General features: G+C 47.8%; 1 protein-coding gene and 1 long non-coding RNA gene across 2 annotated transcripts in view; both read right to left on the bottom strand.

Moving 5' to 3' along the window:
- Positions 1 to 12,272: 12,272 nt before the first annotated feature.
- On the bottom strand, positions 12,273 to 21,224 carry LOC144496811 (uncharacterized). Its single transcript, XR_013498428.1, has 3 exons — positions 21,008 to 21,224; positions 14,299 to 14,774; positions 12,273 to 13,494 (listed from the first exon to the last, which is right to left on the bottom strand). It is a non-coding gene; the product is annotated as an uncharacterized LOC144496811 (long non-coding RNA).
- Positions 21,225 to 22,269: 1,045 nt separating this feature from the next.
- Positions 22,270 to 25,007, bottom strand: part of LOC144497632 (uncharacterized) — an 81,866-nt gene continuing 79,128 nt past the window's right edge. The window contains exon 13 of the mRNA XM_078219074.1: positions 22,270 to 23,083. Coding sequence (XP_078075200.1) covers positions 22,488 to 23,083 — 596 coding nt within the window. The 3' untranslated portion in view covers positions 22,270 to 22,487. The remainder of the gene's footprint in view (positions 23,084 to 25,007) is intronic.

The following is a 25,007-nucleotide window of genomic DNA, read 5'->3' as shown; positions in this document are numbered from 1 at the left end:
ACAACCCATCAATGGGGTAATGGGCGATCACCTCTCTGACTGATGCTCTGTCATAAGTCGGCTCGACAGTGACCCCTCCCATGAAGGTGGTCGTCTCGGATATTTCTCCATTTGTGTCAATTGCCGCCTCATTGGCCGGAGTTTCCGTTCCCTTGTTGGAAACACGATATTTCTTCTTATAGAAGGTTTGTGTTGTTACAAAGGTCGCATTTTCCGATGGATGGGCCGTCCACTCGGACTCTTCTATAACAGTGTCGTCCGCGACTGGCTTGGCTGCCTCTTCTGCTCTGGGACCCGAACCCAGCTGCCAACAGGGCGGGGGTCTCAAGATCTCCTCTTGGGTTGGAGTTGCGGACGGTCTTGTTACTCGCTCCGGAGAGCTGGAACATGTGTGGCGGTGACATTGACATTTTGCACATTGCGCTGCTGCAGACGCCACTGCGGGGAGGTTGTTTATCCGGGACGCATCCCAGCCGCTCTGATCCATCAACAACGGGATTTCCATTCTTTCATACCATCTTGCGACTAAGTCTCTGATCCACGCAGATCACGGCCGTCTCGTACTTTTTCGCAGTGATTTAGTCCCCCAGTAGCGGATTACTGAGTTTACCAGCGGGGCCAACGGGGAGGCGCGACTGTCGCTATGGTCGCCAAAAACAGGAGAAAACGCCACAGAGACAACTCGCCAGAACTGACTCTCCGGGAAGAACCGCCCAAAAGAGTCACAGTTACCCCCGCCTGGGTTCCTGGGTTGTCTGGTACTCCAGCCAATATCGCAATGGGATTCCCTCTGCCGGGCAAAATGATGTGAGGGTCAACTCTACAAACTTCCTGAGACTCAACAGAGCGTCTCAGAGACACTGCACCAAAAAAATCAATTACAAGCCTCGTGTTTCCCACCTAAAATATTGCTTTATATTTTAAATCGTTGGCTCGGGTCACTGTTAACTCCTGACTTTCGGTCGATTACAAAGGGATTGGAATTTCGGAGCAAAGAGTTCTCACTGTAAATAGACAGAAGCACGGTGGCACAGTGGTTAGCACTGCTGCCTCACAGCGCCAGGGATCCGGGTTCAATTCCTGCCTCGGGTAACTGTCTGTGTGGAGATTGCACGTTCTCCCCGTGTCTCAGTGGGTTTCCTCCGGGTGCTCCGGTTTCCTCCCACAGTCCAAAGATGTGCGGGTTCGGTTGATTGGCCATGTTAAATGGCCCTTTAGTGTGTGATTAGTAGGGTAAATATGTGCGGTTACCTGGATAGGGCCTGGGTGGAATTGTTGTCGGTGAACGCTCGATGGGCCGAGTAGCCTCTTTCTGCACTGCAGGGATTCTGTGATTCTATTCTATGATCCTATAAAGGGCCTTGGTGAGTGGGCAGCTGTTTTTACTGTTTACAGTTGTGGAGACCAGAATTGTGAGATACAGTTGTATTTGCGGGAGTGCAAAGAAGATTCATGAAACAAAATTCTAGCGGATTTTTATAAGGAGATAATTTTATTATAATTATCATTCATAGAGATGAGAAAACGAAAGGTTGTCTAATTTGAACAGCTCAAATTCTTCAGGGTTTGTCAGGGTAAATGCTGGGAGGATGTTTCCTCTGACATGGAGACTCAGACAAAATAAAACTCGGTGAATTAAATCTGAATTCCACAAGGAAATGAAAAGTGGGAATTATCGGGAAGAACTGAAGCTGTTTTGTGAAACTGACAAGACGCGTCCTGCTGGGAGAGACGGACAGAATCACGAGTCGCTTCCTGCTGATTAAAATGCACCAGGATTTCACCGAGAAACATTTCACTCGGAGATCTCAGGGAAGAAGAGAAGATTCCAGAAACAATCAAAAAAATCGAGAAGTTAAAGGGAATTGAGATTCTAATGATCAAGAAATCTCAGAGTTACCGATACACAAAAATCAATCAGACTGTTTGAAATGTCTCAAGGTGATTGGCTGATTTGATTATTTCCTTGAGAAATAAGATGTGGAGATGCCGGCTTTGGACTGGGGTGGGCACAGTAATAAGTCTCACAACACCAGGTTAAACTCCAACAGGTTTATTTGGAATCACGAGCTTTCGGAGCGCTGCTCCTTCACCTGTTGGACTTCAACCTGGTGTTCTGAGACTTCTTGCTGAGAAATAAGAGTTACGGCATTCATCTAATACTTGTGAACATAATGGAACAGGTTAGTCGTTCCTGACTTTCCTCTATTCCGGAGGCGATTCTGTTATGTTATGAGATATGGGGATTATTCTAACTCTGGCGTCCTTCCCCATTCCTTACCCCATTCCCTTATTCCTTCCGGCCTTATCTTTTGGATAATTTTCTGTCGGTCAATGACACAGTTTTCACCTTGAAACACAGTGAAACTAATGGATCATCTCCCTGTCCGTTTCAGTGTTTTCTGACTGTTGTCTGTATTTGTGATGGGGACACGGGTTTGGGTGCGCCTGAGGTGTGAATTGTGTGTGATTATACATCCAGCTCCCGCAACACATCTTTGTGTTCAAATCACCTCCCGTGACCTCGCTGCTCCCCATCTTTGAAAACTCCTCCAGCCCGATAACTTACTAAGATCTCTGAGCTGCTCCATTCTGCCTCTTGTTAAACCCTGATTCCCTTTGCTCCAACATTGGTGGCTGTGACTTCAGCTGTCCCGGCCCTAAGGCCGCGGTTCCACCAAAACCTCCCGACCTCTCTCCCCTCCTTTCAGATACTCTTTAAATATTAAGATTGACACCGTTTTTCGATATCTGGGGTAAATGGGTATTTTTCTGTGCCTCAATATAAAATTTTGACAATTATTTTGATAATTATTTTGTGGGCAGCATCAGGATTGTATTTAATTGAATCCTGGTTAATCCACTGTAAGAAGTTTAACAACACCAGGTTAAAGTCCAACAGGTTTATTTGGTAGCAAAAGCCACACAAGCTTTCGAAGCTCTAAGCCCCTTCTTCAGGTGAGTGGGAATTCTGTTCACAAACAGAGTTTATAAAGACACAGACTCAATTTACATGAATAATGGTTGGAATGCGAATACTTACAACTAATCAAGTCTTTAAGAAACAAAACAATGGGAGTGGGGAGAGCATCAAGACAGGCTAAAAAGATGTGTATTGTCTCCAGACAAGACAGCCAGTGAAACTCTGCAGGTCCACGCAACTGTGGGAGTTACAGATAGTGTGACATGAACCCAATATCCCGGTTGAGGCCGTCCGCGTGTGTGCGGAACTTGGCTATCAGTTTCTGCTCAGCAACTCTGCGCTGTCGTGTGTCGCGAAGGCCGCCTTGGAGAACGCTTACCCGAATATCAGAGGCCGAATGCCCGTGGCCGCTGAAGTGCTCCCCAACAGGAAGAGAACAGTCTTGCCTGGTGATTGTCGAGCGGGCCACGGGCATTCGGCCTCTGATATTCGGGTAAGCGTTCTCCAAGGCGGCCTTCGCGACACACGACAGCGCAGAGTCGCTGAGCAGAAACTGATAGCCAAGTTCCGCACACACGCGGACGGCCTCAACCGGGATATTGGGTTCATGTCACACTATCTGTAACTCCCACAGTTGCGTGGACCTGCAGAGTTTCACTGGCTGTCTTGTCTGGAGACAATACACATCTTTTTAGCCTGTCTTGATGCTCTCCCCACTCCCATTGTTTTGTTTCTTAAAGACTTGATCAGTTGTAAGTATTCGCATTCCAACCATTATTCATGTAAATTGAGTCTGTGTCTTTATAAACTCTGTTTGTGAACAGAATTCCCACTCACCTGAAGAAGGGGCTTAGAGCTTCGAAAGCTTGTGTGGCTTTTGCTACCAAATAAACCTGTTGGACTTTAACCTGGTGTTGTTAAACTTCTTACTGTGTTTACCCCAGTCCAACGCCGGCATCTCCACATCATAATCCACTGTAACCACTCCTTACAAGTCAAACTGGGGATCATTTGATGATTTTCCCTGTGTGTTTGTTGGGCAGGAATGATCTGAACAGAGGAATAACCAGATGATCCAGGAATATGAAGCCCTCCCTCCTGGACCAGTCCTTTAGCCAAGCGTTCAATTGTACTATCTCCCTATTCCTAGCCTCACTGGCCCTAGGCATTGGGAGCAACCCAGAGATTGCCACCCTGGAGGCCCTACTTTTTAGCCTATTTCCCAACTCCCTGAATTGCTCTCGTAGGATCTCCCTGCTCTTCCTATCTACGTCATTGCACCAATGTGTACAATGACATCCGTTTCTTTATCCTCCCCTTTTAATATGCCTCCTATCCGCTCGGAGACATCCAGTACCCCAGCACCAGGTAGGCAGACTACCATCCTGGAGTCCCATTCGCACCCACAGAATCACCTGTCCGTGCCTCTAACCGATGTGTCCCCCACCACTATTGCTCTCCTAATCCCTCTCTTTCCTTTCCGGGCCACAGAGCCTGACTGTGTGCCAGTGACCTGGTCACTGTGGCTTACCCCTGGAGAGTCATCTTCCTCCACACTGTCCAAAACAATATACTTGTTTTGGAGTGGGACAACCACAGGTGACCCCACCACTAATTGTTCACTCCCCTCCCCTCGCACACCTGTTGCAGAGCCCTTCCAATCGAGAGACAGCCACTGGAATACTCTCTAGTACGTTACCCTTATGACCTTTACTCCTCCTGTGACCCACGTGTCTTCCCCCTGAGGCCCCGGTGTAACCACTTGCCTATAACTCATGTCTATTTGTCTCTCATTCTCCCTGACTAGACTAAGGTCATCAAGCCGCTGCTCCAGTTCCCTGATGCGGTCCCTCAGGAGCTGCAGTTCCACACACCTGGCGCAAATGTGAACCTCTGGGTGGCTAGGTGTTTCCAGGAACTCCCACATCCCACACCGGAAGCAACAAACTGGCCTATCACTCATAGCTACCCTTTTCCTTTACAGGAATGGAAAAGAAAAAACCTACACTGCTTCGCCCTTTCCCCCGAAGCCCTGTGAGCCAAAGCCCTTACAACTCTCACTCTGCCTCCCACTCACTTCACTGCCCGCTCCCGACACTGCCCGCTCAAAAGTGCGGCCTGCTTTTAAACCCTCCAAAAACCTTCCCAGGATTCTCCTGGGCCTACTTCTGGTTTTGGAAAAAACCCTCCGATTTTTAACACAAATTTAACTGAAAAATAAATAAATAAATCAAATGCAGAAACAAACTCCCTTACCCTCAGCCTGCTCCTGTGGAACACGTGATGCTGTGCTGAGTCCAGCCCCTCCCCCTGCCCCCGCTGACGCTGCCTGATCCTCCAATCAGAGCCGCGCTTCTTCCCGCGCTCTGACCTTGGACTGGAGGTCAGCGCGCGGCCGCTCCTCGCGCTCTGGCCGGAGCTTTTCCTCCCGCGCGCCCGCTTTCCCCCCTCAGCCGCCCGGAGCCGCATCATGGGCGCTCATTCAACTCCTCCTTTCATATGAGGCCAACACTTTCTCATGGGATGTCTAGTTTCACTCCATTCCATTGCCTCCTGAGAGTTTGCACCGAGGCTGCAAAGAGGTGTGGAGCCGAGTGCTCCTGGAGGAAGCTGAATTCCAGAGGTGGAGTGAGAGTGACTGCCCTGAACATCAAGGCAGCGTTTCACCCAGTGTGGCATCAAGGAGCCCCAGCAAAACACAACTCTATGGCAATCAGGAAAAACTCTCCACTGGTTAGAGTCTGGATTATTATTCCAGGAGCATCACCATCAAGCTGCTAAAGTCCCTGGTTCCCCAGCCAGGGGAACCATCCTTCCAGCACCTACCCTGTGTCAACCCCCTTCTCATTGAAACTCTGGGGAACAGAGGCCGAGTCTATTCATTCTCATCTCACATGGCAATCTTCAGTTCAAGTCAATTTTTAAAAATGTGGATTTGATCAGATCTAAATATTAGATTGTATAAAAATCATAATGTGACCTCGCAATGGAAAGAGACTATTCAGCCCATCCTGCCTGTGAACCTTCGAAGACAGCCCCCACTTCTTGTGCTGTTTTTAATGGGGAATTCTTTCCTGCAGCACTGAGATTCTGTCAGCAGGTGGCAGCGGTGCGCTTTGTAACAATGAAAGACTTGAGTTCACACACACGGCGGGATTTTCCAGCCCCAAGACCGGAAAATCCCACAGTGTGGAGAAGTACAAAGTACACAACGCAGAGAAAATGATAGGCTCCGTTAGTCCTGGTATGTTTTGATATTCATTTTATTGATTTATAAACACAGCTGAAAAGGGATAAACTGGCTCCCAGAATAAATAACCACTGATGTCTGTGTGCAGTATCAAACTCAGGAATCTTTTCACTGGTTCAGAGAGGGTTCAGAGAGGATTGTATTCAATTATTCAAACTCCGAAACTGCAGAGATATAAATAAACATCCTTGTGCTGAACAATCCCCCAAATTTAAAAAGGAAGGGTGTGAAGGCAGTGCAGAGTGAATGTTCAGTTTTTCAGACAACCAAGATTCAGATGGTAGCTGATTTTCACAGTAACTTCATTGCACTTATGACACTAATAAATAAACTGGAATCAATGAGTTCATTGCCATTCTTGTTGGCAAACCAAGTAAACCAAATTAACAAATCGAGGGCTAAAGCAAGGGCAACCCCTGAAAGAGGGGTCACCTGAAACAAAAACAAAGCACAAATGAGATGGCACAGTGGTTAGCACTGCTGCCTCACAGCGGCAGGGCCCTGGGTTCAATTCCCGGCTTGGGTCACTGTCTGTGCGGAGTTTGCACATTGTCCCCATGTCTGCGTGGGTTTCCTCCGGGTGCTCCGGTTTCCTCCCACAGTCTGAAAGACGTGCTGGTTAGGTATATTGGCTATGCTAAATTCTCCTTCAACGAACCCGAACAGGCGCCGGAATGTGGCGATTTTCACAGGGGATTTTCACAGTAACTTCATTGCAGTGTTAATGTAAGCCTACTTGTGACATTAATAAATAATATTTAAAAATGAAACTTAAAACATCAAATCTTAAGGTGACTAAAAGGGTCAATAACACGCCCCAGCCCTTGCGGTGCCCAATGAACGTGGAAGGCTTCAATGGTGTCCATGGACACTGCATGCTCCCTCACCAGGGACACCCGGCTGTGAATATAGCCGGCCCCATGAATGTTGTGAAACGTCCAATCCACTGGCGGGGTGAAAGATAGAAAGGTGGACTGCAGCGCGACATCGCTGGCGAGTTATCCACAGATTTGCAGTGTTGTAAACGTGCTTAATGAACCATGATGGAGATGGCGACGAAAGGAATTCAGGCAAATTGACCATGGAGGTAAAGATAAACTGTTAGAAGAGACAACAAAAACAAAGAACTACATTTATATATCCTGCCTTTTATGCTCCCGTGCTGTTATCCGTGGATAACTCACCAAAACTGATCATATTCACTCAGTCTCTGCACAATGTGATAATGACTAAATCATTTATTTCTGTGATGTTGTTTGCGAGATAAATATTTGCCGGGTCACCCGCTATCACGCACTTCAATCTAGACTCTCAGCCACTTCCTCTGATCTGGTTTCAGTTATTTACAGCTATTTGGTGATACAGAACTTGGATATTGCTGTAAAGTTGGTGAGACTTTTCCTCCTCTGTCCATCAACTGACGAAATTTCACGAAATTTCAAACGACCACAACAATTTGTACTATGGAGGCAGCGAATCAGTCACTTCTTTGCGCTCTGCCCGATATTCACCTCCTTGGACAGAATATCTGACAAGTTATCAAACAATGGAAAACTGCAATTTCACTGAATTTGCGTCTCCCCCAAAATCCAATTTCACCCCCAGTATTCCTTCATTTTGGTGTCTCTGGTCTTTCATTCAATCTCTGTAAATTGAAGGAAACATTTTAAAATCATGGCTGTTTGGACAATACTTCACTGCAGTGCTGCCCTCTGAGTTTTACTCTGATACTGTGTAGCTTGTGGACAGAACCTCTCTCCCGAGATGAACTCCATCTGTCTTTGGGCTTTGCTGTAAATTCCACAAGAGCTGCTGTTTCATTTAGTGAGACTGTTTCTCTATTGGACCCTCCTCCTCTTCCAGTGACCCCTCTCCCACCGCCCATCACCCTAAACTGTTCTCTCACATCTTTCTTTCCTGTGTTCCATCTGCCTCACATTGTCCATGGTTCACTCTCCTCATGCTATGTCTAATTCCTTTACATACCCACTTTCATAAAAACCTTCCCAAAAATACTCACCCTTCACCCTCTGTCCTTGCTACAAAATCCTTGAGCTTTCCTAATCCCTGAAATCCATCTCCGTATTCCCACAACTGAAACATTGGGCGGGATTTTACAAGCTTGGTCGGACGAGACCGGAAATTCCCGCCCGAGGTCAACGGAGAGTTGTTGGGCACTCGCCCGCTCCGATTCCATGTGGGTGAGGTGGTAGAGTTCCGGTCATCGAATCTAACCAAGTTTTCATCAGAAGCAGAGACCCGGAATGAAACAATGTTTAGAAATGTCCCTCCCATTGAGAGTGAATCTCGAACATTGTCTCTCCTCCTGCTCCCCAATCTCACTACAGCCACTGACATGGTCAATAACACAATCCTGCAACATCTCTACTCAATTCCCTGTTCACTGAGACTCTTCTTACTCGGTTCCACATTTGCCTCATTGGTCGGGGCAATCACGCACAAGAAGTCACAGGTATAGGTTGAGGGGCAGTCGATTTAAAACTGAGATGAGGAGGAACTATTTTTTGCAGAGGGTGGTGAATTTGTGGAACTCGCTGCTCCTTAGCGCGGTGGAGTCTGAATCATTAAATGGTTTCACATTTCTGATAAAATAATGGGTTTATTAAAATGGGAACAGGTGGGGAGGTGGATTTGAGACCAGGGAGGGATCAGCCATAATCTGATGGAATGGCGGAGCAGGCTCGAAGGGCTGAATGGCCTAATTCTGCTCCTAGTTCCTATCTTCCGAGACGAGCTTTATATTGTAAATATATTCATTACGATTAAATTCAAACAGTATAGTGGTGGGGCGTTTAACCCATGAATATTATATTATATTAATATTGGATGGGAATAGAGGGGTTTTAGTTCAGTTGGGCAGCTGTAATTTTCTTTGTTCTTTGTTTTTTGACCGCAGAACATTAGCCTGGGCCTCTGGATGACTGACCCAGGGACATCACAAACACGAAACAATCTCCAGAGAAATGGCAGCCTCCTCCTTCTGTCTCACTCTCTCTCTTCACCACTCTCCTCTTGTTATCTCTCACCCTCACTCCACACTGACTCTTCCTTCCTCACTCTGTGATCAACATCAATCCACCTCACCCTGTTCCTATTTCCAGTGATTCTCGGGTTTAAATCCGGATCTCTTGTGTTTAAACCCTCGAGTGGCAGCAATTCAGAACCCGAGTGAGCATGTTAAAAAAGGAGAAAGATTTTGAATTAATCATAGCAAAAAATTAAATCACTGACTGTGTTATTTTAACTTTCCCCCAGCTCCAGCCTCTCTGACCCTGGGTCCGAAGTGGAGATGCCCCCAAACAGACCATTGTCCGCAGCAAACTACCCAGCCTTTAGGAGAACAGTGACCACGACACCACACAACCCTGCCACATCAACCTCTGCAAGATGTGCCAGATAATCGACACAGATGCCACCATCCACCAGGTACACGATTCATACTCTTGCAACTCGGCCAACGTTGTCCACCTGATACTAAAGGATGTCCCGAGGCATGGTACATTGGGGAAACCATGCAGACGCTATGACAACGGAAGAATGAACACCGCTCGACAATCACCAGGCAGGAGTGTTCTCTTCCTGTTGGGGAACACTTCAACAGTCACGGGCATCCAGCCTCTGATCTTCGGGTAAGCGTTCTCCAAGGCGGCCTTCACAACACACGACAACGCAGAATCACTGAGCAAAAACCGATAGCCAAATTCCGCACACGAGGACAGCCTCAACCGGGATCTTGGGTTCATGTCACTCCCACGACTTGCCTGGGCTTGCAAAATCTCACTAACTGTCCTTGCTGGAGACAACCTGTGCTTAACCCTCTCTCCATTCACATTGTCTGTACCGTTAAGACTTGATTACCTATAAAGACTCGCATTCCAGCCATTATCTTGTAAATTGAGTTTATATCTATATATGCCCTGTTTGTGAACAGAACTCCCACTCACCTGATGAAGGGGCAGTGCTCCGAAAGCTCGTGGCTTGTGCTACCAAATAAACCTGTTGGACTTTAACCTGGTGTTGTGAGACTTCTTACTCTGGATCCGAACGCAGTGAATCCCCGGCTCATCCTGTCTGAGGACCGGACCAGTGTGAGACTCGGAGACAAACGGCAGCCGCTCTCTGACACCCCGGAGAGGTTTGATCCCTGATTCTGTGTCCTGGGATCAGAGGGATTCCCATCAGGGAGACATTACTGGGAGGTGGAGGTGGGGGAGACAGAGTGGATTCTGGGAGTGGCCCGAGAGTCTGTGAACAGGAAAGGGAGATTGGAGCAGAGATCATAAACCGGATATTCGGCTGAGAACAGAGTGTTTATTTTGCCGCTAACTCCCCCTCGCGGAGCCCCCTCACCCCGGGTGTGAATCCCCGGAAGATCGGGGTTTTCCTGGACTATGAGGGTGGACAGGTGTCATTTTACAATGCGGACAACATGTCCCATCTCCACACTTTCACCCACACTTTCACTGGGAGAATCTTTCCCATCTTCAGTCCCGGAACTGAATGGCGACGGGAAAACCTCGGTCCCCGCTGCGGGGTTAAAGGTCACTTACCGATCCATCCCATAATTTCACACCGTCTCCCTGCCTCCTGTAAACTGATGAGTGTGGGTCTCAGTCACGGGTGGAGAGAGAAGCCAAGTTAACATTCCGGGTATAAACCCTGTGTGGGAACTGGGAATTGAAAGATCAGCAAGGATCCCTTAGGGCTGGGGGAAAGAAGGAAGGGGAGAAAAGAGAAATAGAAGCTCAATTGTAGAGAGGAATTTACTGGGTAGAATGAGCTGTGAACTGCAGGAACCCGGTGACCTTCCTGCCTGTAATGTTGCTCTGGAGGCGGCAGGTGGCGATAGATGACAAGGGCCATGTCCAGAATAAGTGGGAATCATCTTCGGAATGAAAGCTCTGTCATTCAGGAGAGAAATCAGGAATCTTTGGTTTATGGGGAAGATGGTGGTAATGTCACCAGAGCTGACATAGAGAAACCCAGGATAATAATCTCAGGACAGAGGTTCAAATTCCACCACAGAATTACATCAATAAATCAGGAGTATAGATTTGTATTTTATTAGTGTCACAAGTAGGCTTACATTAACACTGCAATGAAGTTACTGTGAAAATCCTCTAGTCACCACACTCCGGCACCTGTTTGGGTGCACGGAGGGAGAATTTAGCATGGCCATTGCATCAAACCAGCACGCCTTTTGGACTGTGGAAGGAAACCCACGCAGACACGGGGAGAATGTTCAGACTCCGCACAGACAGTGACCCAAGACAGGAATTGAAACTGCGTTCCTGCTGCTGTGAGGCAGCAGTGCGAACCACTGTGCCACCGTACCGCCCCAACCAAAGCCATTTGTCACAACCTCCTAGGGAAGAAAATCTGCCATCTTCACCTGGTCTAGCCTACCAGCCCCACCGCTATATGTTTGACTATTAACTGTCCTGTGTAATGGTCCAGCAAACCACTCAGTTCAACGGTAATTCGGAATGGGCAACAAACGCTGGTGCAGTCATCGATGTACACATCCCATAAAAAAGGGAATGGAAATGTGGAACTTCCTCTTGTGGAACAGCCAGGGTATAAAGCGATTCTGTAATTAAGGCGGGTAAATGGAGTTGCTGCACGGGGGCAATCTTACTGTATTGGAATAGAAAAAAAACTCAATGGGCTGAATGTCCCACTCTTGTTGAGGGGCAGGGGGTTTCAGGGGGATGTGAGGAAACATTTTTTTACCCAAAAGGTGGTGACGGTCTGGAATGCATTGCCTGGGATGGTGGTAGAGGCGGGTTGCCTCACATCCTTGAAAAAGAGTATCTGGATCAGCACATCATAATATTCAGGGTTATGGGCCAAGTGCTGGCAGATGGGATTAGGTGGGAGTTCAGATGTTTCTCATGTGTAGTTGTGGACTCGATGAGCCGGAGGGCCTCTTCTAAGGTGTATAATTCTCTGGTTGTTCCAATTTTGTGTGTTTTGGATCTCACCGCCAAAGACGGAGTGGGGGAGTTCTCCCAGTTTCCTGGTCAGCATTCCTCTTTGAACCAACAGTGGCAAAGAGGGATTAACTACTCACCCATCTAATTTTGATTTGATTTATTGTCACGTACCAGTATGCAGTGAAAAGCATTGTTTCTTGCGCACTATACAGTCAAAGCAACCATACATAGAGAAGGAAAGGAGAGAGTGCAGAATGTACTGATACAGTCATAGCTGGGGTGTAGAGAAAGATCAACTTAATGCAAGGCAGGTCCATTCAAATATCTGATGGCAGCAGGGAAGAAGCTGTTGTTGAGTCGGTTGGAATGTGACCTCAGGTTTTTGTATCTTTTTCCCGATCGAAACAGGTGGAAGAGAGAATGTCCGGGGTGTGTGGGGCCCTTAATTATGCTGGCTGCTTTTCCGAGGAACTGTAGTCAGTGTCAATGGATGGGAGGCTGGTTTGCGTGATAGACTGGGCTATCTTTGCAACCCTTTGTAGTTCCTTGCAGTCTTGGTCGGAGCAGGAGCCGTACCAAGCTGTGATACATCCGGAGAGGATGTTTTCTATGGTGCATCTGTGAAAATTGGTGAGAGTGTCGCAGACATGCTGAATTTCCTTCGCCCCTTGAGAAAGTAGAGGTATTGGTGGGCTTTCTTAACTATAGCATCGGCGAGGAGGGACCAGGACAGGTTGTTTGTGATCTGGACACCTAGAAACTTGAAGCTCTCAACCATTTCGACTTCTTCCCGTTGTTGCAGACAGGGGCATGTCCTCCACTACGTTTTCTGAAGTCGATGATGGTGATGTGTGTAACAAGGCTGTTGCATTTTCCTATGTGAGAACAGCGACTATATTTATGAGTGAAGCTTTGCGAGTGCAGCAGGGTTCTGGGATGGGTTGGGCTGCTGCAGAAACGCACACGACTCCACCTGCTGGAGGAACAGCAGCACAGCAGGAAAGTGTTTCTCACTGAACTGGAAAGAGCAAGAAAATGCAGGCACATTTTATCACCAAGGGATGCCTTAAAGTGTTTTACAGTCAATGAAGTATTTCTTGAAGCGTGCTCTTCCTTGGAACGCAGCAGCCAGTTTGTGCTCAGCAAACTTCTAAAATCCGTAGCATGATAATGATCAGATAATCTGTCATGTTGTGATGTTTATGGGGAAGGGGGTTAAATATTACCCAGGCTCGGGGGACGATATCCTTGGTCTTCAAAATAGTGCCAAGCTTCAACCTCTATCCAGTAACTTGCTACTTGGTGAATCTTTGGTGTGGTTGAGTCCAGCTCATTATTCACAGCTCATCCTTACCCGCACTGGCCTGCAGGGGTTACAGATCCATAGCATGTGGTTGATTCTTAAATAGCCTCTGTTCAAGGACAATAAGGGGTGGGCTATAAATGCCCACATCTCATGAATGAGTAAAAACAATCTACTTCCAATTTGTAACCCAGTCGGTGGGTGTAATCACCAAAGCTCCTTCACCACCCAGCAACTCACCAAGCCTCTAAACCCATGACTCCCCATATTCCCAATTGGCCACCCCAGCAACACACACTCCTCATACCCCCACCCCCCCACAAACCCTCCCCCGGGAACACACACTCCCCATAACCCCCACAGGCCCCCCCCAACCAACACACGCTCCCCATACCCCCCCACAGACCCCCCAGCAACACACACCCCCCATATCCCCCCATACTCCCCAGCAACACACACTCTCCATACCCCCCACGGCCCCCAGAATGGATACACAGCCCCCAATATTTCCTCCACAGCTCCCCAGCATGGATACACAGGCCCCCATTCACAACACACACCCAGAACCCATGCAGTCACGGCCCCAGTGCTGCTTGAGGCTTGCCCCGAGCTGCAGCACTGCCACTTCAGAGAGTTTCCAGCCCATCCCACACCAGCAACAGTCTTTGCTGCCGCCAGCACTAAGACCTGAGGTCAGCACTCAGACCCGGGCCCATGCTGAGAGGCCAAAGTTGAACTCTGTGAATAACAGCAACCCCTCCACACACTCGCAGCCCCCCCGCCCCAGTGCAAAACGCAAAATGACCGCCATGAAATAACCACCCCCCGCTCAGCAGCATGGAGCTATTTGAAAGCAGAGACTTACCTCCTCGTTCACCCTCTCTGATCTCTGAATGCGACTGTTATACTTGAGGTGTTTTCCTCACTGATTCCAGCTGCAGCGAACGAGGTGGTTAAGGAGGTGAGCTGGGACGATTGGGAGTGAAACTCGCTAATTACATTGTGATGAATGCAAAAAAATGCAAATATACGATTTTTGGGCGTGGTCCCGATCGTGCTGATATTTTTGGTGGGAAAATGGGAATGGGCGCAGTTTCCACTAGTTGCACCATGACCGATTTGATGACTTTTTCCCGCCATAAAATGGGCACAATGAGATGGTAAAATTCTGCCCGGTGATCTTTAACCCAGTTTTCCAGACAGTTCGTGCATGGTTCAGAATAGCAGCAACAGGACGGGCTCTGATCCCCTTTCGGGCTGAGGTAGACTTGGACGTTGCCTCCTCACTCTGTCCCAGAGTAAAATCCTGATTCAGCAACTGACAAATGATTGAGGTTCTACCTGGAGAAGAGGAAGTAGACATTAACGCTGACTCCTCACATTAACTCGTGTGATCTTTGTCACAATTTCTAGTTCCAGATATCCATCCCTGCCACAGTGCTAAAACACACTGCATCAAACTCAGAAAACACATCCTATCTGGGGTTGGCTCTGGTGAACTATCCCTCCTCACTTTCATCGTCCCACTGATCAGACCATCCTCCTGTGAAATGCCGGCTCTCGGCTATCCAGCTGAGTGGAGCTGCCCTCCTCAGGTCGCTTCTATTTGTCCACAGGCACAGACTCATTTCCTGTGGCTTCTCTCCAAACGGGCAGCATTTCACCCAGTGTGGCATCAAGGAGCCCCAGCAAAAGCCAACTCAATGCAATCAGGGGGAAAATTCTCCACTGGTTGGAGTCTGGATTATTATTCCAGGAACATCACCATCAAGCTGCTAAAGTCCCTGGTTCTGGAGACCCCAGCCAGGGGAACCATCCTTCCAGCATCTACCCTGTGTCAAACTCCCTCTCATTTAAACCTGGGGAATTGAGACAGAGTCTATTCATTCTCTTCTCATAAAACAATTTTCAGTTGAAGACAACTTTTAAAATGTGGATTTAATCTGATCCAAATATTAGATTATATAAAAATCATAACATGATCTCGCAATGGAAAGAGACCATTCGGCCCATCGTGCCAGTGAACCTTCAAAGAAGTCCCCACTTCTTGCCATTCACAGGAGGTAAGATGGGATCTCATTGAAACATATATAATTCTGACAGGGCTGAGCAGGCTGGATGCAGGGATGTTGTTTCCTCTGGCTGGGGGTATGTCACAGGAATTCACAGCCTCAGGATACGGGGAAGGGTATTTAGGACTGAGATGAGGAGAAACATCTTCACTCAGAGCGTGGTGAACCTGTGGAATTCTCTACCACAGAAGGCATGTTGGCAAAATAACTGAACATATTTAAGAAGGGAATAGTTAGATTTCTACACTCTAAAGGCATCATGGGGTATGGGAGAAGACGGGAGTGTGACATCAAGAGGAGGATCAGCCATGATCAAATTAAATGGCAGAGCAGGCTCGAATGCCCTACTCCTGTTCCTCGTTTCTAAGTCTTTTTCAGACCTCACATGAAGATTTGTGTGCCTTGCTTATCTGCCTGGTAGACCTGGCATGAAGGTTTAAGCAATCAAATTGCTGTGGACATCATTGAAGGATCGGGGTTTAAGCGCATGAGGAGAGAAAGAGAGAGAGAGAGAGAGTAGAATGGGCCTGTGTTCTGGACCGTGCTGTGAAGTGACAGGCTATCGATGTGAAGCATCAGCAGCAATAATAGGCCTCTAGAGGGCCCAGGCAGGAAAGACGTTTATCTTTGCTGTGGGAGACAGAATGGCAGATCACAGTCTCACACTTCAGCAAACGCCATTTAGGACTGAGACTTCAAGGGGTCTCTGCGGTTGGAGGATCTGGAGTGGTTGCACCTCAAGAACAGAGTGCAGGTAAGGGACTCTCAGTGAGCGGATTACAAAGTTACTTCAAAGCACATTGGCATGATGAAGATATCAATGGATATGGGTTTATGATGTATGACTGACAATCAGGGGCAGGAACATGAACATCCCTAATCAATCTGCATGAAGCAGCGATTTCAAGGGGACAAATGTTGTTCTCATGCTGCTCCTCCCTGTGGGCCCATCCATCTGGTTCTGCCTGAAAGAGCTCTCTGCCAGTTCACCCACCCCCTGCCATTAGCAGCAGATGTCAGGGTAACATGAGTGTATCCCTGGTGAGTTTAGATTTGATATTGTTTCCAAGCTGCTGTGCACACGGACTTTGTGAGTGTTTGGGTGAAATCACAATTCTACTGCCAGGTGTCTGAGATTGTGGGGGAACAGAAGGTCCTAATGCGTGCATTTAGCATCAGGACTCTGCATTTTAACAGTTTGGTGCAGGCAAAGTATCAAACCCACAGCAGGGAAGACAGTAACTACTGAAATTTAATTCTGCTCTCATAAATCAAGGTTCATGAGAGGAAAATAATGTCAGTAAATAAGTGAAAAATATCCTGAGGCCGTCCAGCCAGCAAAGGACAGAAAAAAATTCAATCGATGTATCAGCAGCTTACTCTGTCTGGAATCTGGGAGCTATCAGATTGACATGGGCCCGTCTGCCACATCATTCCCCTGGGATAGACCCTGCATGTGGTTCAGTGACATCCTGGCCCCTGGGAGATCCACCCACTTTATTACCCTCATCACAGGAGACATCTCGCTCCCTCAGGAAAGACATTCTCCGTCTGTAGCACAAGGTTGTGCAGGGTGCAGCAGACAATGATGATCTGGAGCATTCTCTGCGCTCCCTGAGCGGCTCAAACATCTGAACCTCATCTTTAGCATCTTCAGCCCCCTACTATACTCCTTATACACCCATGACTGTGTGGCCAAATTCCTCTCCAATTCAATTTTCAAGTCTGCTGACGACACCATCGTACTGGGTCGGATCTCAAACAATGACGAGACAGAGTACAGGAATGAGATAGAGAATCTGGTGAACTGGTGCGGCAACAATAATCTCTCCCTCAATGTCAACAAAATGAAGGAGATTGTCATTGACTTCAGGAAGCGTAAAGGAGAACATGCCCCTGTCTACATTAATGGGGACAAAGTAGAAAGGGTCGAGAGCTTCACGTTTTTAGGTGTCCAGATCACCAACAACCTGTCCTGGTACCCCCATGCCAACAGTATAGTTAAGAAAGCCCCACCAACGCCTCTACTTTCTCCAAAGACGAAGGAAATTTGGCATGTCAGCTACGACTCTCACCAACTTTTACCGATGCACCACAGAAACCATTCTTTCTGGTTGTATCACAGCTTGGTATGGCTCCTGCTCTGCCCAAGACCGCAAGATGTGGAGATGACGGCGTTGGACTGGGGTCGGCACAGGAAGAAGTCTCACAACACCCGGTTAATATAAATAATATAAAAATAAATAAGAATAATATAATAGTATAATACCATAAATATAAATAATAATAATAAGACCGCAAGGAACTACAAAAGGTCGTGAATGTAGCCCAATCCATCATGCAAACCAGCCTCCCATCCATTAACTCTGTCTACACTTCCCGCTGCCTCGGTAAAGGACCCCATGCACCCCGGACATTCTCTCTTCCACCTTCTTCCATTGGGAAAAACATACAAAAGTCTGAGGTCACGTACCAACCGACACAAGAACAACTTCCTCTCTGCTGCTGTCAGACTTTTGAATGGACTTACCACGCATTAAGTTGATCTTTCTCTCCACCCGAGCTATGACTGTAACACTACATTCTGCACTCTCTCATTTCCTTCTCGATGAACACTATGCTTTGTCTGTATAGCACGCAAGAAACAATACTTTTCACTGTATGTTATTACGTGACAATAATAAATCAAATCAAAATCATTTTAAATGCTTTGATATTGGAATTGCTTCAGTTTACATTCTCGGAAAGTAGAGTTGCTCCTCTATTTGTCTTCACACTTCGACAAGATTTTCTACAGTAAAGACACAGGACCAACACAACCCCTTGCTACTGCTCTCGTCACCAACTCAACTCCAATCCCAGAACTCCCACGCCATGTGCTGTTGACTGGAGTAAGGGCAGCGGATTTCAGTAAACATTAGGAGAAGGCTTAAAGTTTACAATATGACCACAGAAATTGACTACTAACTGCATTAACATAGCGCCTTAGATAAAATATGCCAAGGCAGTTCCCAGAGTGTTCTTGGGATCCATCACATTATTAACTGCAATGGATGTGGAATAGGAAATATAAGGACACAATTGGAAATTGAGTGAAAAAACAGAATAATAATTGATGGAGAAGGGGGTGAGGGATTTCAACTACCCTGATATTAATTGGGCAGACGGGTCAGTTAAAGGGATATGGAAATGGCGTTCCTATGGGCAGCACGGTGGCACAGTGGTTAACACTGCTGCCTCACAACGCCAGGGACCTGGCTTCGATTCCGGCTCAAGTGACGGTCTGTGTGGAGTCTGCATGTTCTCCCCGTATCTGCATGGGTTTTCTCCATGTGTTCCAGTTTCCACCCACACTCCAAAGATGTGCAGGGAAAGCTGATTGGCTGTGCTAAATTGCCCCTTAGGGTCAGGGGGATTAGGAGGGTAAATACATGGGGTTACGGGGATAGGGTCTGGGTGGGTGTTGTCGGTGTAGGCTCGCTGTAAAGGAAGGCTTAGGAATATAAAAACTGACAATCAGAGCTTCTTTAAATATATGAAAAGGGAGAGAGGGGTCAACGTGAACATAGGGCAATTTGAAAATGAATCTGGGAGATAGTTATGCGAAACGGGTAAATGGCAGAGGAGTTAAACAGATATTTTGCATCAGTCTTTACAGTGGAAGATACTTGAAACATCCCATTAATGCTAAAGAATAAGGGGGGGGGGGGGGGAGAAGGAATTATGTACCATCACTAGAGAAGTAGTGTCAGATAAACTAATGAGGCTAAGATAGGTCCCCGAGCCCTGATTGATTGCATCCGAGAACCTTAAATGAAATAACTGTATTTGTTGTAATTTTCCAAAAATCCTTGGATTCTGAAGATGTATCGGAGGATTGGAAAACTGCCAATATGACACCGCTATTCAAAAAGGGAAAGAGGCAAAAAGCAGGTAACTGTAGCCTGCTTAGCCTAACATCTATTGCTGGAAAAATGTTGGAATCAATTAAGGAAGTAACAGGGCACATTTAGAAAATCATAATCTAATCAAGCTGAGTCAGCATGGATTCATGAAAGGGAAATCATGTCTGACAAATTTATTAGCATTATTCGAGGAAGTCTCAACCAGAGTTGATAAATGGAAACGGTAGATGTGTTGTATCTGGACTTCTAGAAGGCGTTCGACTAGGTAACTCACAAAAGGTTAAGTCATAAGATTAAAGCCAATGGTGTTAGAGATAGTATATTGGCATGGATAGAGAATTGGCTAATGGGCAGGGAACAGTGAGAGGGGAAAAGGGGTTATGTTTCAGGTTGGCAACCTGTTCCACAGGGATCAATGCTGGGACCACAACTGTTTATAATATATATTAATGACTTGGAGGAAGAATGCGAATGAACTGTAGCCAAATTTGCAGTCAACACAAAAATAGGTGGACAGGCAAATTGTGGGAGGGACGCAAACAGTTTGACAAAGAGATATTCAGGAAGCGTAGTGGAGGACACGCTCCTCTCCATCAACTGGGATGAAGTCGATATAGAATCGTAGAATCCCTACAATACAGAAGGAGGCCATTCGGCCGAACGAGTCTGCACCGACCATTATTCCAGCCAAACCGTATTCCTTTAACCCCTCATATTTACTTCGCTAATCCCCCTGGAACTAGGGTTAATTTTAGCATGGCCAATCAACCTAACCTGCACATCTTTGGACTGTGGGAGGAATCTGGAGCACCCGGGGGAAACCCATGCAGACACGGGAAGAATGTGCAAACTCCACATAGACGGTGATCCGAGGCCGGAATCGAACCCGGGTCCCTGGCACTGTGTGGCAGCAATGCTAACCACTGTGTCACCGTGCCGCCATGGTTCAAGTTTCCAGGTGTCCAGATGTCCAGATTACAACAACTTGTCCTGGTCCCTCCATGTTGCCGCTATAGTTTAGAAAACCCACCAACGCCTCTACTTTCTCAGGGGGCGAAGGAAATTTGGCATGTCCGCTGCAACTCTCAGCAATTGTTACAGCTGCACCATAGAAAGCACCCTTTCCGGATATATCACAGCTTGGTACGGCTCCTGCTCGGACCAAAGCTGCAAGTAATTACAAAGGGTTGTGAACGTAGCCCAGTCCATCATGCAAACCACCCTCCTATCCATTGACTTTTCTCCCTGCCTCAGAAAAGCAGTAAGAAGTTTAACAACACCAGGTTAAAGTCCAACAGGTTTATTTGGTAGCAAAAGCCACAGAAGCTTTCGGAAAGCTTGTGTGGCTTTTGCTACCAAATAAACCTGTTGGACTTTAACCTGGTGTTGTAAAACTTCTTACTGTGTTTACCCCAGTCCAACGCCGGCATCTCCACATCAGAAAAGCAGCCAGCATAATTAAGGACCCCACACACCCCGGACATTCTCTCTTCCACCTTTATCTGTCGGGAAAAAGATACAAAAGTCTGAGGTCACGTACCAACCGACTCAAGAACAGCTTCTTCCCTGATGCCATCAGACATTTGAATAGACTTACCTTGCATTAAGTTGATCTTTCTCCACACCCTAGCTCTGACTGTAACACTACATTCTGCACACTCTCCGTTCCTTCTCTATGAACGGTATGCGTTGTCTGCATAGTGCGCAAGAAGCAATACTTTTTACTGTATACTAATACATGTGACAATAATGAACCAAATCAAATCAAAAACTCACTGCCCAAATGCTGAGGACGGAAACCGGTTTTCCTCGCACAGAGAGACAGGAGATGCAACCAATCACCTCCAACGTTCCGCAAACCCGCCTCCCTTCAGTTGAGTGACAGGCGCTCCGGCCACTCCACCTCCCCAATTCGCACAGGCCCCGCCCTCGTGACTCTAGTTGACATCCGGCCAATCCCCTTCCGGACCTCCCGGATTCCCGCCTCTCTCACTCTGAGTGACAGCAGCACTGACCAATCGGCCTCCACATGCCGGGGACCGCTTCGTTCAATGTCATAAGTCACACTGACCAATCGACTTCCCCATTGCTCGGAAACCCGCCGCTTATTCTGATTGAAAGACGCTGTAACCAATCGCCTTACGAACTACTCGAAATCCCGCCTCCCAGACGATGACTGAGAGGCGCTTTGACAAATCGGCTTTCAGATTCCCCAGAAATCAGTATTCAGGCTCAGAGTGACAGGAGCGCGAACCAATCGCCTTCTAAGCTTCATGAAACCCGCCTCCCTCAGTCTAAGTGACCAATCGCGTTCCCGATGCCAAGAACACCCGCTTCTTCTCTGATTGACAGTGATAGCGACCAATCGACAGTCCCTCACCGGAACCGCCTCCCTCAATGGAAATGACAGCCACACAGACCAATCAGCTTTACAATTCCCCGGAAAACCGCAGCCTTTACTCTGACTGACAGGAGCGCTGACCAATCCATTTCCGGTATTCGCGAACCCCGCCCTTCACTCTGAATGACAGGCGCTTTGACCAATCGGCTTTCAGACTCCCCGGAAACCTGTTCCTTCGCTCAAAGTGACAGGATTTCAAACCAATCACCTTCCAAGGATCTGGAATCCCGCCTCCCTCACTCAGAGTGACGGGAGCTCCGGCCAATCGGCTTCTCCATTCCACGGAATCCCGCCCCCTCACTCAGAGTGACAGGGGCTCCGACCAATCGGCTTCTCCATACCCCGGAATCCCGCCCCCTCACTCAGAGTGACAGGAGCTCCGGCCAATCGGCTTCTCCATTCCCCAGAACCCCGCCCCCTCACTCAGTGACGACACAAACAACATGTTGAGTTTCTGCTTCTTGGATTTAATGATGAGCTGTGGAATCTTTGAGAAAAACTGTTTCTATTCCAGTGATTCTCAGATTGTTTTGTTTGAAGAATCATTTTACAAATGTAACCATGGAGCCCCCAATGTAAATTATAATCCTATATAATAACCACAATATGAACAGGTTCCATCAGTTTACAGCTGGCAGGAGGCAGGGAGACGGTGTGAAATTATGGGATGGATCTGTTAGTGACCTTTAACCCCGCAGATTGTCAGCGGCGCCGAGTTTTTCCCGATATTCGATCCCGGACTGAAGATGGGAAAGATTCTCTCAGTGAAAGTGTGGGTGAAAGTGTGGAGATGGGACATGTTGTCCGCATTGTAAAATGACACCTGTCCACCCTCATAGTCCAGGAAAACCCCGATCTTCCGGGGATTCACACTCGGGGTGAGGCGGGTCCGCGAGGGGGAGGTGAAGGCTGAATAACCAAATCCGGGGATCAGCCTCACCATCCGCAGCAACACAGAAGCAAACAATCCTGTTGAATTCAGCCACACAACCCAGAATCCGGACTCGGGGCTCAGGGAGATTCCCCATTTCCTGTTCACAGACTCTCGGGCCACTCCCAGACTCCACTCTGTCTTTTCCCCCACCTCCACCTCCCAGTAATGTCTCCCTGATGTGAATCCCTCTGATCCCAGGACACAGAACCAGGAATCAAACCTCTCCGGGGTGTCAGGGAGCGGCTGCCGTTTGTCTCCGAGTCTCACACTGGTCCGGTCCTCAGACAGGATGAGCCCGGGATTCGCTGTGTTCGGATCCAGAGTCAGAGAGGCTGGAGCTGGGGGAAAGTTACAATAACACAGTCAGTGATTTAGAGAGAGGGGGTGGGGAGGGGAGAGAGTGTGAGGAGTGAGGAAGAGAGGAGAGAGGTTTGTGAGGGGTCGGGGAGAAACAGCAGGAATGTGATGGGAACATGGAGCCAGAGGGAGGGGAGAGGAGTGGGAAGAGAGCAGAAAGGAGAGGCAGGGAAGAGGGGAGAGGGTGAGTGACAGAGAGATAGGGAGGGGGAAGAGAAGGAGGTGGAGGGGTGCAGTTGGGAAGAGAGAAAACAGGAAGTAATGAGAGGGACTGGAGGGAGCAGGAGGATAAAGAGGGAGAGAGAGCGGGATGAGGGAGAGGGCAAGTCAGAGTGGGACGTTTTGAGTGGAAGCAGGAGAGAGAACGGCAGAGCAGATGACAGGGATTGGGAGAGTGGGTGAGAAAGAAAGGGCAGAGAAGAGGGAGCATCTGGAAGGCAGGTCGTGTGGGAGGCTGTGAGACATCAAGGTGGAGGGGTACAGAGCTCAGGGTGGCAGAGAGAGTGAGAGAGAGCATGAAAACAAAAGTGGGAGAGTGTGAGAAAGAGAAACGAGGGTAGTTAATGAGAGCAAGAGCGTGGGAGGAAGAATAGGATGGTGTGAGAGAGAGTCAGAGAGAGGAGAGAGTGTTTTGTGGGATCTTCTAGATAGTTTGCCCAGTTAAAACGCTTCATTTTAAGGTATTTCTGCCTAATGTAACTAATTGTGCTGTGCTTTAAGCTAACTTCAGCTAATTTGGTCACATCAGAATGAAATTCTGGGTCTAGCCTGGAGACTTAGTTGTATTCTCTGAAAGTACAATGTACAGAAGCTTACTCATGGTCACAGAAACAAGTTGTTAGTGCAGCTGGAGACTGCTTATACAAAAGTAATCTTTATTTCGCTTTCTGTAAAATGCTTATAAAAGACGCTTAAATAAAGGAGTATTTACTTTGGACCAGTCGTGCTCAAGTTTATTCTGAAGAAATAAACAGACCCTTCCGTGTGAAAGACAGGATGGGAAATAAAGCAGGAGGGGCAGGGAAGAATGTGGAAGAGAGGGAAAGGGGAGAGCGTCTGAAGAGAGGAGAGTGAGGGGGAGAAGTATTGCAGAATGATGAGGGAAGGGGATAGGAGGTGAGGTGGAGAGAAATTTTGCGTAGATGGGGGAGAGTGGGAAGGTGCTGAGGGAGAGTGGGTGGGGAGCAGGGTCAGGGAGCAGGAGGTACAAGTGAGTGCCTGGCAGAGAGATGGGATGGTTGTGGGGAATGGGAGAGAGATTGCGGGACAGATTGAGTTTCAAGTTTATTATTGTCACAAGTAGGCTTAAATTAACACTGCAATGGAGTTGGTGTGAAAATCACCACACTTCGGCGCCTGTACACTGAAGGAGAATTTAGCACGGCTAACCAGCACGCCTTCGGACTGTGGGAGGAAACTGGAACACCTGGAGGAAACCCACGAAGACGTGGGGGAGAACGTGTAGACTCCACACAGACAGTGACCCAAGCCAGGAATCGAAACCGGGTCCTGAGAGGCAGCAATGCTAACCACTGTGCCACCGTGCCACCCAAGGTAAGAAGAAGAGAGGAATTAAAGAGGGAGAGACAAACGGAGAGCGGGAGGGGAGGGAGAAAGGGGAGAGAGAATGTTGGTGGAAAGAAGTTAGCGGGGAGAAGGGAGGGTGTGTGAGTAGAGGAGAGCATAAGGGACAGGGAGAGGAAGGAGAGAGAGACAGTGGGGTTGGGGAAGGAGAATTTGAGAGAGGGAAGACAGACTGTGAGAAGAAGAGTGGGAGGGAAGGTCAAGGTTGAGGAGAGAGGGAGAGGGGACAGAAGTGGAGGAGAGAAAGCTGCAGAGAGTGGGTGGGAGGTGATATCTCTGTGAAGCATCGTGTAGATGTCACTGGTCAGATTGTACACAATC

This window comes from Mustelus asterias, chromosome 8 (assembly GCF_964213995.1).
Source record: "Mustelus asterias chromosome 8, sMusAst1.hap1.1, whole genome shotgun sequence".
Classification (NCBI taxonomy): Eukaryota; Metazoa; Chordata; class Chondrichthyes; order Carcharhiniformes; family Triakidae; genus Mustelus; species Mustelus asterias.
This window is presented reverse-complemented; position numbering and strand designations above follow the sequence as displayed.